Raw genomic sequence first — 15,091 nt, 5'->3', positions numbered from 1 at the left:
AATGCAGCGGCCGGCTGCCTCCACCTTCTGACACTCCCCTGGGAGAAAGATGCTGGGGGAGAAATTGGCACTCCCCTGAGACCATCATGCTGTGTGGAAGCCAAGCTAGCCTCGTGGACAGACCACGTGTGGAGAGGTGTTTGGCCAGTCCCTGGCTATTTTAGCCATGCCAGCCTGTGTGCCAGACATGGCAGTGAAGACCGTGGAGGCCTCCCATGATCTCAGCCCAGCCAACATCTGACTCTAACCCCATGAGAAAGTCCAGATGAGTCCAGCCAACCCACAGAACACTGAGCGAAGATGATGCATTTTTGTTCTAATCACTATATTTTGAGGTCTTTTGCTACATAGCAATTGGTAACCTGAACACAATATGCAGATGCACATAATTCACTTAATTAGCCCCTTCTAGATCAACATTTGGGTTGTTTCCGATCTTTTGATATGTCAATCAGTGATGTCATGAATAATCTTACCTATATATTGTTTTGCACATGTGCACGTTTATAAATTCCCAAAACTGGAATTAGTAAGTCAAAGGACATGCATTTGCAATTTGGTGCATTTTCATTCATTTAAAGTGCCAAATCCTTGCCCATTTCCCTACTGGTTTGTTCTTTTATATCTCAGTTTCTAGAAAATGGGCTCTTTGATATGAGGTACAAATAGTTTTCCCCACTTATCTTGTCTTTTGACTTTGCTTATATTGATTTTTGCTAGGAAGAATTTTATTTTTAAGTCTCTCATATTTTTTCCATTTCTTTTATCTTTTACCATTTGATCTTTGATCCATTTAGAATTCATCCCGATGCATCTAACTTTGTTTTCTAAATTAGTACTTTTGAAATTACATATTAAATAGGTTCATATTTTTGTTACTGATTTAAAATGTTACTTTTATCATATTCTAAATTTTAGTATGCATTTAGGTCTATCTGTAGTATTTTTATTCTGATTCTTTGTCTATTCATTTGATATAACACTCTTAATTTTTGTAACCAAAAACTATCATTTAATATGCGAGATGGCTAGTATGTGCCTTGTTAGTCTTGTTTCAAAGAATTCTTCTGAATAGTCTTCCTAATTAATTTTCTCATGTGAGCTTTAGAATCAACTTGTTGAGTCACAGAATAATCTGGCAGTATACTAATTGGAATTACACACAGGGAGATTTAATTTAGGGAGACTTGCCATCTTTAGGAGGGTCACTCCTTTTATCCAAGCATATGGTATGCCTGCTTTTGTTTAAAACTGCTTTTGTATCTTTCAAGATCAGTTTAAAATTTTTGTTTCATAAAGATCTGGAACATTACTCTTGGTTATTTAGCTTTTTTGTTGTTATTCTAAGTATAAAAAGGTCTTCCATTACATCTCCTAACCAGTTGTTTAAATGTATAAAAGCTTTTAAAACTATTTATTGATTTTATGTTAAGCGATTTCATTAAATTCTTTTTTTTTTGTAGTCGTTTTCAGATGATCAATCTTACTGGGTCATCCAAGCATACAAATATTTAATTTGCAAATAATGATAATTTTATATCTTTTCAATTCTTATGGGCCTAATTTCTCTTTTCTGTTTATAACATTTTTAGCTTATTCTTGAATTTACTAGGAATGCTGTTGGTATTTCTCCTTTAAACATAATGTTGACTTTCAACTTGGTTTATGTTAGCAAGTACACATCTGTTCCTATGTCACTGATTTTTTTTTTTTTAGGTCAATAATGGAAGTTGAATTTTACTACACATCTTCAAATCATCTAAAGAGATAAATACATAGTTTTTTCTTTGGTCATTTATATGGGAATTCATATAAGTAGATTTCCTAAAATTGAACCATCTTTGCCTGGAATAAATCGCACTTGTCACATTATTACTATTCTTTTAATGTGTCGCTTGAGTCTATTTGGTAGAATTTTGCTTTGTATTTTTAAATAGCTTTGGTTTTTAAAAGTTGTACAATTATTACCAGGTTTTTGTATCAATCTTATGCTCAGTTCTCGTGTTTTGTTTAATAAATCTTTCCTACACCCATATCAATTTCATTTTGTTCAGTTTTCTCATTTTTTTATCCTCTAAGGTCCTTACTCTGTTTTATCATTGTCTATTTTCTCTCTCAATTCATCTTCATTTCTTTGACGGTTTATTTTTTCTCCCATTTCTACCCTGAATCTCTCCAGCTCACTCTTGGTCTCTTGTCTTGCTGTCACTGCCATTGGGTAGGACAGTCCCGCCTCTCCTTTGTGCTCTGGCTTTGTAGAGGCGGGCACAAACATTTATGACTGTGCCATTAAATATTTCACATCTGTAGTAAAATACATTTTACTATTTTTTTTAATTTATTTATTTGACAGACAGAGATCACAAGTAAGGAGAGAGGCAGGCAGAGAGAGAGGAAGGGAAGCAGGCTCCCCGCTGAGCAGAGAGCCAGATGCGGGGCTCGATCCCAGGACCCTGAGATCATGACCTGAGCTGAAGGCAGAGGCTTTAACCCACTGAGCCACCCAGGCGCCCCACCTTTTACTATTTTTATCTGCTCTTTGGCAACACTTCACCTGCCATTTGCTTTTCCTGATCTTTCTCTTGTTTTATTTCTTGAATCTCTAAAATAATTTCGGTAGGTTATTTTTAATGTTTCACCTTGGAGGCCAGCGAGTTTTTCTTGGACCAAATATTTGCAGGATCACATCCTAGCCTAGTAGGGATTTTCGTTATGGGTCAAGGTTTTGTGCATGAGTTTTAGATCTATTGTCCCCAGCCAATAAAGACAGGCAGCTAAGGGGGTTTTCAAAAAGCACCTCTCTTCTTTTTTGCTGCTTGCAGATAGGGCTTTCCAGGCAAGTAAGTGTGCGTGTGTGTGTGTGTGTGTGTGTGTGTCTGTTTTCATCTCGTCATTTCTACTTTTCACAACTAAATTGGGTCCAGAAAGTTCTTGCTGCCCTTATTTGTGCATTGTTTCCTCTGTAGTGACACATGAAACTCAGATTCTCCTCCTCACCTCATCTCTCCCTTTGTATGAAGGTATTTTTCTGACTCATCTTGATTTCTGAAGCCATACACTCTTCTCTCCTCTTTTTCATGCGCCAGCCTGCTCCCCTGCTGTGTGGGAAGCTATTTTCTTTCTTTCTTTTTTTTTTTTCTGTTTTTGTTTTTGCTATTTTGCTGTTCTTCATTTTGGATCCCTCTTAGTTTTGCTGAAAATGGATATTTTATTTTCATTTTTTATTTTCCTTTTGCCTTCCACAACTTCAAAGAAGGGGAGAGACAACTCTCCCATTTTTATACTCAAACCGGGAAAAGTCCATGGACATTCATATTTCAAATTCAATGTGAACAGTCTAAAGGACTGAAGCCGTGAATTTGGTGAAAATCTTCTAAAGGAGAACAATATGCGATTTACTTTCCAGAGCATGGAGATGTTTTGAAGCCTAGGATGGATTTGAAGTATTCAGGATATTTTCCTGGTTTATCACTGGGGCAAATCATTTCTCCGGACCTCATTTCTCCAACGAAGGGAAGGATTTCTAAAGCCTTATGACAGAGTGTACAACCCTAGGTTTAACTCTAAGAAACGAATCACAGATGGTGGAAATTAGGCTCAAGGATACTTAGAGGGGGTAGAAGACCTTCCTGGTCTAGGAGCCCAGTGTTCTTCCCTAAACAATTCTCTTCCATGTGCTGGCCTGTTCTGCCAGAAATGCATGGACTATGGTAACATTTCCAGTCCCCAAGCCCTTCGGCTCCCCTGCCTTCCTTCCTATCTCCGTGGCACTTATTTAAAAACCAGACATTTTAATACACATTGTATTGATACAATCAAGAATACAACCACGATAATTAGATCCACTCTGCTATTAATCCCCCAATGACCAAATCCAGGGTGTGTTACGGTAACTACATTCTGTCTGTTCAGGCTAGTGCTCTGGAAACTATACTCCAAACAAAGGGGTATTCATTTACTCAAACTTTAATCAAATAATTGTAGGCAAATTAGCCATTTTTAAAACGGACAAAACACGTCTTTTACCAGCTTATCTTTTAAAACAAGACAAAACAAACAAACAAAAAAACCATTCGTACTTTTGATCACGTTTTAAAAACTTAACCCTGCATTTCAACCATTTTCCACTGTTCACTAATGAAATCAATGCAAATAACCTTTATATTTGTTAAAAGACAAAAAAAAGGTGAAAAATTCATTTCCCAAAGATATATTTGCTTAGAAATTCTTTTTACCTTATGAACTTCCTTGGCCTTATAAACCTGTCAGCAGAGCAAACTGGGAGCCAGTTTCCTGCGGCCATAAACCCCACCACCCGTTTTTACGAGTCTTTATTCTTTGGAAATGTAAACACTTGTGCTGAAAAGCATTTACTGGGAAGATAAATGAGTAGTAGAATGATAGTGCCCATTTAATGATTTCTTACCTCTGGGCTGGTTGACAAGGGAGACCTGGACAAATGGGCTTTGAAAGCTGACTTCCTCTCCGCACCTGGGTAGATGGGGGTCTTCCTGGGGCCTTGCTTGGGCCTGCTGACCCCAGGGCCTCTGCACAGCTGCTCCTGGCAGGACTCTTAGTCTTTGTGGTGTCTCCTTGGAGCGCACCTTCTAACCACAACTTATCTTGAAACCTGTCTGCCATCTTCTGGCCACGGCACCAGGGAAGGGAAATGATATCCTGAAGAGATTCTTCACACCCCTTAGGAGCTGAGACTGTGTCCTCCTACGACCTCACCTGCTTCTCCTTCTGAGGAAGGGGCGGGTCCTTCCGCCTCCTGGCGCCTCGCCTCAGGCCACGCCCACCTAGATCTTAATCATTCCAGTTCAGGAGCACCTGCGGGTCTCTCCTCTGCCCCCTCCTCCCCGCTCCCCCTCTGCCCCCCATCCCCGCTCCCCCTCTGCCCCCCCATCCCCAACGCTCTCTCTCTTTTTTTTTTTTAAAGACTTTATTCATTTATTTGACACAGAGAGAAATCACAAGTAGGCAGAGAAGCAGGCAGAGAGAGAGGGGGAAGCAGGCTCCCCACTGAGCAGAGAGCCCGAGGCAGAGCTCGATCCCAGGACCCTGGCATCATGACCTGAGCCGAAGGCAGACGCTTAACGCACTGAGCCACCCAGGCGCCCCACCAACGCTCCCTTTCTGCGGCTCTTCTCTTCTTTTGGTGAAGCTACATTTCCTGCCATTCGACACCCCGCAATCCCCATGTCTCCCTTTCTGGGGCTCTGCTCTTCTCATGTGAAGCTACATTTCCATCCGCTTCCAAGACCTCCACCGGGCTTTCAGGCTTCCGTCACCCAGCTGACCTCGTGCCGCTCCTGGATTCCCTGAGCAGACATGCCTGGGGGCTGCGAAGTTAGGATCGCTCACAGCTCCGCCAATTAACAGCTGATGGGCTTCCGAGCCTGCAGTCTTCCCCGGAGAAAAGTTTAAAGATGGCAAATGGATGGGCTCACATTTGAAGGAAGAGAGGGCTTCCCCAAGACAGTAGGCACCATATGCATGCTCATTACTGAGAATGAGCTCTTGCCAAATATTCAAAATCAGTATTAAAATTGATTGGCCTCAGCTTATATATGTCAAGCGACACGCGTAAAACCGAGCGTGGTACCAAGAGATGGTGTAGACTGCGGTCATGGTTGAACACATCGTTCTCAGGAATGACGGCACCAGGATATTCTTAGGAGGGACCCACTCTGAAATCACCCTGATTTTTATGGTTTTGAGTTCTTCTGTTTGTCCTAACTGGTCCCCTCTTCTCATGCTGTTGAGATAAAAAGGTGGTGTTTTTCTTATCAGTGTGCCTGCCCACTGGCTGTGAGCTAGGAAACCAGAAACGAGTTTTAGGAAGTCTTTGAAAATAAGAATAAATTGGCCTTGAGTGGAAGCCTGGACCTTGTGAAATACAGTTTTCAAAGGCAGGGTCTGGCTTGGAAGGGCAGGGCAGTGGGGGTGTTGGGAGGGGCTGCACCTTGAAATCCCAGTGCCCAGACACTGCAGACCAATTCTATCAGACTTTGTAGGGGAGAGGCCCTAGTGTGAGTGTTTTTCAAAACTTCCAGATAACTCCCAACGTGCAGCCAAGGTTGAGAAGCCTTCCCTGGTGCCCATACTTTGTGTCACCCTATGTGATGGAATTACCCAACCTGGGGTGGGGGAGTGGGGAGATGGGGAAAGACAGGGAGCTTGCATCCAGGCCATTGCTCCCTGTGTCTCCCCCACTTCAGCTGCAGAAAATTCTTAAGAAAAAAGGTTGACTGGCTTTGACTGTATTAATTTTCCTGTATCATTTTTTATTCTGCTTTTTGGGGAAGAATGTACATTCTTTATTTGTGTCATGGGGATGTAGTTAATCAATTGTTATATTTCTTAGTTCTTTGGAGAATTTTCACAGGATAGATTTAACTCCAGCCCGCTGAAGTTGTTTTCACTTTCCTTAAAAAATAGGTAATAAACCACTTCATAAATGTCAAGTACCGTGCAATGGTGGGGACACAATGGTAGGTTGAAGGGTCCTGCAGACAACTCCCATGTTTGGATATCTGCCGTAAGGACTCACAGGAGTTGTCAAATAGTTGGATTCACAGCTTAGATTTCTTACAGTGGTGTACTAAGGGTATACAGCCAGAGCACAAGGGACAGAGACACCGGTGGAGTGGGGAGCAATCACGTACTGTCTCCTTAAGCTCTCTCTCCCTCCCTCTCCTTCCCGTGAGGGGTCACAGAGTATAGCTAAATCTTTGCACACATTCCTGATCGTCTCCTATATTTCTAACAGTAGGTATAGCTGAAGCAAAGATACTACAGCATTTTAAGGCTTTTGATATATTTTTCCCCAACTTGGCCTCCAGAAGTTGCCCTTTTTTTATATCCTTCCTAGCAGTGGCTCGTTTTCCACATCCTCTCTGGCTCTAAGCAGGATTGTTTTCTAGAAGTCCTTGACCATCTGACAAGGAAGGAGTATCTCATTTTATTGGGGTATCAGTGACCCACGTGTTGAGGGTGAAACACGTAAGGCCAATTCATCTCTATGGAAACTAGAGACACAGGCCATATGGTCTCTGCCCTCCAGGCTGCTGACAGGGCAGGTGGGGAAGGGCCTTACGCTGTGGCAGCAGGCATGCAGAGGAATGGGGTCTTTGGAAAGGACTGGGGTCTTATTGCTATTGATCTACTTTTAGTTTTCCTGTGAAGTATTTCTGAAGGAGGAATCAATAGAATCATATATCATATAATATAACATATATAAATATATACCAATTTAATAAAACAATATAGGTAAAATAATAGAGTAGTTTACAGAAAGTGGGGGGCTGCCAGCTAGAAAAAGAATAGAAACTGGATATTGGAAATTGGATGACTAAGAAAAGAAGCAGATTCAGGGCCAAGGAAACAGTACCTAGAGGGGCCTGAGCAAAGGTAGGGGTAGGGCTCATTTTTGCCTATGCTTGTCTTTTTAACTTTTGGGGGGACTATATCATGAATTACTGTGTAAAGATTTAAAAAGTCATGAATTTTTTATAATTTAGGTGTGTTGAATTTAAAGTGTTAGTAGTTCTTTTAAGTTCAGAGGCCAATGGAGTATGAGGTTGGGGCACAGGTAAGAGTGGGGCTTCCTGTGACAACTCAGGTGTCACCAGTATTCGGTGACTTTGGTCACTAAGGAGTGGGCTACATTTGAGGCAGTAAGTGAGTGAGCGAGTGTGTGTGTGTGTGTGTGTGTGTGTGTAGAGGTGGGGAGTGGGGAGGGGGAGAGAGAGAGAGAGAAAGGAAGCAGTAGGCCAAAGACACAATTGGTCAGTGGAGCCAGTGGAAGACACAGAACTGTTCCAACAAGCCTTTCTGAAGTTGGGGCAGCCTTATACCTGTGGGAACATGGTGCCCACACAGAGGTTTCCCAGAAGTGTCTTTCTGGAGGAGAAAGAGATAAGGGATAGCCAACACAGCTGGTTCTCCTGCCCTGAAATGAGGTCCTGAGAGGCAAACCGATTTGCACAAGGAGGCACACCACACTTGACAGTAAATCTCGAGCGTGGGCAGTTGCTTTGGGCCAAAATATACACCGGCCTCCAATGACTGGGCTTGGGATGATGCAAGGAGAGGACAGAAAAGGCTAGATCTTAACTCCACAACTGTATGCTGCACTCGGTGTCAGGCTCTTGGTTCTTACCCAAATGGCCAGGAGTCCAAACAGGCGATTTCTGCTGAGTACTCCCTCTTGGAAGCCTGTCATACACCTGATTTCCACAGCAGGCTCTCAGAGTTGTGTTTTTGAAGAGGAGGGTTCATGTATCAACTACAGAGCATCAACTATAGAAATATTAAAAGGTCTTTGATGTTAAAGCAAATTTCTCTGTGTGAAAGGAGGTGTGGAAAAAACAACAGAGCACTTTCCAGAATGAGGTTCTACTTACCTGCTGGAATTAGAGAACCAGAACAAAGTCGTTTCTGGAAGAAGAGGTTTGGGGTCCTGAGCGAATGCAGGAAGATGACTGAGTGGGTTCTATCCTACTCCTCTTGTGTGTCATGTGGATGAGCCAGCTCAAATCTCTGGGTATTTTTGCACAAATCTCTTTACTACCGCCCCCTCTCCCCCCAATGTATACACTGTGCATCAGAATTCCCCACTAACTTACTTTTTGGTCTCTACTTTCAACTTTCCCATGTCTTATGCCCTTACTTAAAAAAAACACACACACGCACACACATACTAGACTTCTTTTAAAAATGAATCAGTGTTTATACCTCCAGCAGATTGTAAAATGTACATGTCCAGGTATCATTTTAAATTAGTAGCTGCCAAACTTATAAGGAGTAAAGAAAAGTCAGGCTTTTTCTTTTTTCTTTTAAGTCAGGGTAGGAAGTTGGCTCGTCAAAGTTTTTACTGTGCAATCAAGTTTTGATAGTCAGCACACATACCTACCCCACGCTCATCTAGCCCCAGGAGGGGACACAGGCCAACAGGGTCAGGTTTCAGAAAGGACCCCCATTTCACCACGTACCTTTCTCTCCCACTGTTTTGAAATGAGAAGCATGATACTGTACCATGGGAGACAGGCCAGGGCTGAGGGGTGACAAGGCTTGAGTTCTCAGACTCTGGGCACTCTGGGGGTGCATTCAAGTTCCATGACAGAGTGGCCTCAAGGACAAAAGGCCATTCATTACCCACATGCACTAGTGGTGTTAATCAAAGAAGTAAATCATTACTGGTTAGTTCTTTAAAGTACATCTTTTGGCATATGCAGAATTTCTAGAAGGTGCAGAAGAAAAAGTCTTAGCCCCTTGAGAGTGTCTTAAGTTATAGAAGAAGCAGCCCGGCTTTGCGTTGGACCTGCTGTCACTCTGTCACTTGCCCCTTTTCTGTCTTTGTGCTGCCACCTAGAGAGAAAAGGAAAACATGTTGTATTCTGGCAAGCCGAAGTAGTCACCTTAAACCCCAAGCACTAGCTGCACCTTCTAGAACAAAGAAGCAGGGTGCGCTGTTTTAGTTCTGAGAAATAGCAGCCTTACACTTTTGCTTCTGAGGGAAGACTTCAGGTAAGGGGTGGGGTCCCCGTCCTGGCCAGCCTCCCTTCCTGAGCTCATCGGGGGCTAGGAATAGTCTCCTGGAGGAGCGTGCATGGGTAGGAAGCATATTTTCTTTCCACTGTGCAAAGGGAGTGAAATACAAAACCTTTATGTCACTCAGATTTGTGGAATGAACACCATCATTTCAGAAGAAAACCAAAGATATAAGAAACATATGAAAACAAGGTTCTAAGTTGAGTAATTCTTTTTTTTTCATAATCTATTTTTTTTTAAGATTTTATTTATTTATTTGACAGAGAGAAAGAGAGATCACAAGTAGGCAGAGAGGCAGGCAGAGAGAGAGAGGGGAAGCAGGCTCCCCGCCGAGCAGAAAGCCCGACGCGGGGCTCGATCCCAGGACCCTGAGACCATGACCCAAGCCGAAGGCAGAGGCTTTAACCCACTGAGCCACCCAGGCGCCCCTAAGTTGAGTAATTCTTAAACCCTCTTTCTACTCACTTCCTTTTTCTTTCATTTTGAAAGACAGATGTTTTTTTTTTTCCTCTAAAAAGTAGAAGGCCAATGTATAAAAAATAGATAAATGTAGATTTGCTGGGAGCAGTAGTGTCATTAGTGGCCCCTAATGTTGCTCTAAAGAATGCCTTTAATGCGTTTAATGATGACATGCAGCTTTCTGACTGTATACAAGGTCAAACATAATTTACTCTGCAGCTATTATGTTCTCAAAAACATTTTTTTTAAGTTGATTGATATTTCTATGCCATAATGTGGAGGAGTTGAGGTCAGACCTTCCCTAACCAGCTGCCTCTGCAGGACCCTGTCACCCTCTGCTCAGCCTTTTCCATAGACCCCCCCACCCCCACTCCTAGAGCAGAAACTTCTTGAAGGGAGGTGCTTTTGTGGGCCACACTGACAGTTGCATTTCTAGTGCCTAGAACATTTGGCATGTAGCAGGTGCTTGGTATAAAGTCTTAAAGGGATACATGAATCTGAGCTTGTCCCTGGGCTTTTTTTCTTTAGAAAAGAACAAATCACAAGACTAACTTTACTTGTATACATATTCTGATTAAAACACATGTGTAAGATTAACAATTCTTTGAACATCTATGAAGTCAGTTCCTCTATAAATCATATTTGGTGATCCTTCCCTCTCAAATAGGCTTGATTAATGTGAGACCATCAAAATAACATTACCAAAAGTACAGTAAATGCGAAAAGGCTGACAGCTGAATTAAAGATCTGACATGCAAATACACCAGCTGAGTAGCTTTACTTCAATTCTGGCCCATCACTGTCGAGGATAAATTGACCAGCAGAATTCATTTTGAATAGAGCAAGACGATATAGCACAGTAAATCTGATTTTTCCTTCCTTAAAATAAAATTCACAATTAAAACAGACTTGTGAGGGAAAAATGGCCATAAAGCTACACACACAATGGTATGAATAAGAAGCTTAGGTCAGTCAGCAGAAAGGAAAGAATCCCGGGCTTGAGGGTAAAAGGGCAGCGGTGGAGCCTGCCACTTTCAGTCCGCGCCACCTACTTTCACCAATGTGGAACGGGGTACACCCCCTTTCCGATCTACCTCAGGGGTTTGTTGTGAAGATCAGTGTTGCTACTGATAAGTGGTTGCAGCAGACACCGTAAAGGACTATTAAACATAAAGTAGGGAACCTCTTTGTCAGTCTAATGACCCTGAAGAGTGTATGAATCCCAGCATAGGAAAGGTGAAGGTGTATAAATCTTGTCATTTCTTGCCGTTATTCAGACGAGTCAAAGCCAGTGGCCATCTTCCAAGGACATTAAGAAAATGCCAGTGCCCTTCCCATCCTGGACTGGGAGCTCTCTGTCTTCCACGAAGAGACTGACTGCATCTAACTCTGGTGCTCTCCAAAGCTTGGATTAGTCCTGAAGAGAGGGCTATTTGGGAGGACGTATGTGATACCAGGTGTCTAGTCAAGCTAGGTCATCTTTAATAGCAGATGGTGTGACTTCCCAGGTGTAATGGAAGTCAGTTCCTCTGGGGAGAGGGAGTTTGGTGTGGAGAGTCTGGGAGTCAGAGCTCCTGAGCTGACCTTCTGGTTCAGCTCTTTATTAGCTGTGTGACCTTGGGCTTTCAACTGTAAAATGGGGAAATAATACCAATGGTGCCATACTGTTTCTGGAAGGAGTAATCACATAAATTCATGTGAAAAGTGCTTAAAACCTGCAAAGCACTTGGTCAGCCTTTGTTAGTACTTCCCGATAATTGTGCTCTTCACATTTCTTTTTACTACAAGGAAATGTAATCTATGGAAAATGAAGAAAAGATGAGAGAGCCTGAGAGCCAGAGTATGGGGAAAATTTAAATTGAAGATAAACCAGACATACAAAGAAAAGAATGTTGGTAATCTGAGATCCGTTTCAGAAATATGTATGGTTTGACGAAAATGATGGAGGTGTGTGTACATAGCGGTTTTCTAGTTCGAAGAAAGTTCTAGAAGCCTACCCCATATCAGTACATTAATCAAAAAGATAAACGATGTAAGTAAGAGAAGCAAAGGGCCAAGGGATTTAAGCAAGCCCTTTGGGTTGGCTGTCACTATCCTGGCTGCTATGGTGTCCACCCTATTACTCTAGCTGTTGTGGGGGTTAAAGGACTTACATGTAGAGCAAAGAGCTCAGAACAGTACTACTCCAAGAAGGTGGTAGATTGGTTAATAGTATTGCATTATTGTAAATTTCCTGGGCTTGATAATTATACTATGGTTATGTCAGGTGTTAACGTTAGAGGAAGCTGGGTTAAAAGTATATGGATACTCTACTGTTTTTGCAACTTTCCTGTACATCTAAAATTATCTCGAAGTAAAAAATAAAGAAAAAAAGAAAGAAAGAGAAAGAGACCCAGAAGTGACAGCGATGATGCAACCAGTAGACATTTATGGAGTTATTGTAACTATAATGAAATATTTAAAGAAAACACAATGAGAGAAATGGAAAGACATAAAAAAGAACCAAACAGAGCATCTAGAACTGAAAATTCCCATATTTGAAATAAAAATTCACTAGCTAAGGTTAATGGAAAATGAAACACTACAAGATGAAGTAAACTTGAAAATACAAGAAAACTGTCTAACATGAACATAAAATAAAACAAAACCCAGAAACTCAGTGAAAGGATGGTGGAGTATTATCAAGTGGTCTAACATACATGTAAATGAAGTCCTGGAAGCTGAGGGGGTGAGAAGAAAAAAAGCAGAAAAATATTTAAAGAAACACTGGCCAGAAATTTTCCAAATTTGATAAAAATTACAAACTCAAAGATTCAAGAAGCTCAATATACCCACAACAAGTTAACACAAAGAAAACCACATCAACACATCATAATCAACTTGCTGAAAACTAGTAGTAAAGAAAAAAATCTTAAAAGAAGCCCAGGAGGAAAGGGGACACCCTTTAATATAAAGTAGAAGAAATACAAAAAGTATCACAGATGTCTCATCAGAAATAACATGAGCCACAAGACAATGATTCTCTGACAGGATCAAAGAAGTTAAAAAATATCCAGCTAGATTAACTAAGAAAACAAAAAAGATACACATGACCAACCAGGTATGAAAAAAGAAATGACTACAGATCCACAGGTATAAAAAAGATACTAAAAATATGAGAAATAAGTTATGCCAATAAATTTGACAACACAGATGAAACAAACACATTTCTTAAAAGACATAAATTACTAAAACTGGCATATACACATGCAAAAGAAAATTGGAATAGCTCTATGTCAATTACAGAAATTGAATTAGTAATTAAAAACTTTCTCAGAAAGAAAATTCCAGGCCCAAATGGCTTCATTTGTTGAATTCTGTCCAATATAAAAGGAAGAAACAATTACTAATCTCATATAAACTCAGAAAATAGATGATGAGAGGATATTTCTCAATTCATTTTCTGAGGTCAGTTTTGTTCTGATACCAAAACTAGACAGAATTATTACAAGTAAGGAAAACCACAGACCAACATTCTTCATGAATGGAGATATAAAAACCCTTAACAAAATATTAGGAAGTAAAACACAATACTGTATATGAAAAGAATAATACACTATAGACCAAGTAGGATTTATCCCAGGAATGTAATGGCATTTTAACTGTCAAAAATCAATCATTGTACTTCACATATTAAAAGACAATCTGTTATTAAAGGAAAGCTACATGAGCATCTCAATAAATGAGGAAAAAATATGTGACAAAATTCATATCCATTCCTGATCAAAACTCTTGGTGAACTGGGAATAGGAGAGAAATCTACAAAGACCACACACATTGATGGATAGAAGGAATGAGCACGTCCTGTGCCTAGATTTTGGTTTCTAAATATCATTCTCCATGAAAAGGAACCTTGGCTGTTTAGGAGAAAGGCTGATTCACAGCTTGAGCAGAAACAGTACAAGCGCCTGGAAGACCCTGGCACAGAAGAAGAAACCCACTGGACAAAATACAAAATCTACAATTCCATACTGATGTAAGTTCATAAATGAATAAATAAGTAGAGAAAGAAAGCTATTCCTCTTAAAGAAAATGTCAGCTAAATATGAAAGAAATAAATAAAGACAAAATGAAGGAATTAGAAAAATCACCAGTTGATTCTAAACCTTGTCAGTGAATGTTTGATAAGGAACAGCATACTTTAAAGTCCCTGAGTATTTCCCACAAATTGCCTATTAATTACAAAGAAAAAAGTAGTAACTCTACAGTGGATAAACCTGTATCAAAGTGAATGCAAGTGAATGTCACTGGAAGTGGGTCACACTAGGGCTCCTGAGATAGTTCACTGAGAAAGACACATTGTTACCTCTGTGCGTGCCCATAAGGTATCGCTTGATTCTAGTCAAGACGAAATATCAGGCAAACTCAAAGTGCAGAACATTCTGCCAAGTAACTAGCTTGTACTCTTCAGTAATGTCAAGGTCCAGTAAGACAAAGACCAGGTGAGAAATTCTCCAGATTAAAGACTGTAACAATAACGAAAAATAAGTCTCAGTGCTAAACAGTTTTACCATTTTCTTAAATATGGCCCAATAATAGAGTGTTCCTATGCAAAATTATTCCTTCCAGAACACTGGTCAAAATGGGAAGGTTAGCACGATTCTAACACTAAAACCTAACAGCAATATTGCTTTTGAATACAAAAGAGAAAATTCTAAGTAAAAGCCCAGAAAAACGAATTAACAGCTAGATTTGACATGGCTAGCCCAGAAGCATACACTGTGGTATTCTTTATACAATGTCAGGGAGGGTTTATCATGGAACTCAAGCACAGTTCAACAGTGATAAAAACGCCCTCATCACCTTAAGAGGCGCTAGAAACATATTTGATAACAACCAACACCAATTACTAATTAAAACTTTAAGGAAACTAAGTATGAAAGGAAATATCAAAAATAGATATTCTTTATCATATTAACAACAGCTAGTGTCAGAATTAATGGTAACGTACATTAATCAAATCACAAATCAGACCGATTGACTACTATTATTACTCTTCAACACTGTTCCAGGTATTATCTCCCATGTAAAAGGA

The 15,091-nt window shown here is 40.6% G+C and overlaps 1 protein-coding gene across 1 annotated transcript in view; it reads right to left on the bottom strand.

The window, feature by feature from the left end:
• Nucleotides 1-8,707: 8,707 nt before the first annotated feature.
• RNASEH2B (ribonuclease H2 subunit B) overlaps nucleotides 8,708-15,091 on the bottom strand; it is a 64,051-nt gene continuing 57,667 nt past the window's right edge. The window contains exon 10 of the mRNA XM_080798008.1: nucleotides 8,708-9,375. Coding sequence (XP_080654134.1) covers nucleotides 9,343-9,375 — 33 coding nt within the window. The 3' untranslated portion in view covers nucleotides 8,708-9,342. The remainder of the gene's footprint in view (nucleotides 9,376-15,091) is intronic.

The sequence above is a fragment of the Martes martes genome (assembly GCF_963455335.1).
Source record: "Martes martes genome assembly, chromosome: 3".
Lineage (NCBI taxonomy): Eukaryota > Metazoa > Chordata > Mammalia > Carnivora > Mustelidae > Martes > Martes martes.
Note: the sequence above shows the minus strand (reverse complement) of the source record. Positions and strands in the feature narration are given on the sequence as shown.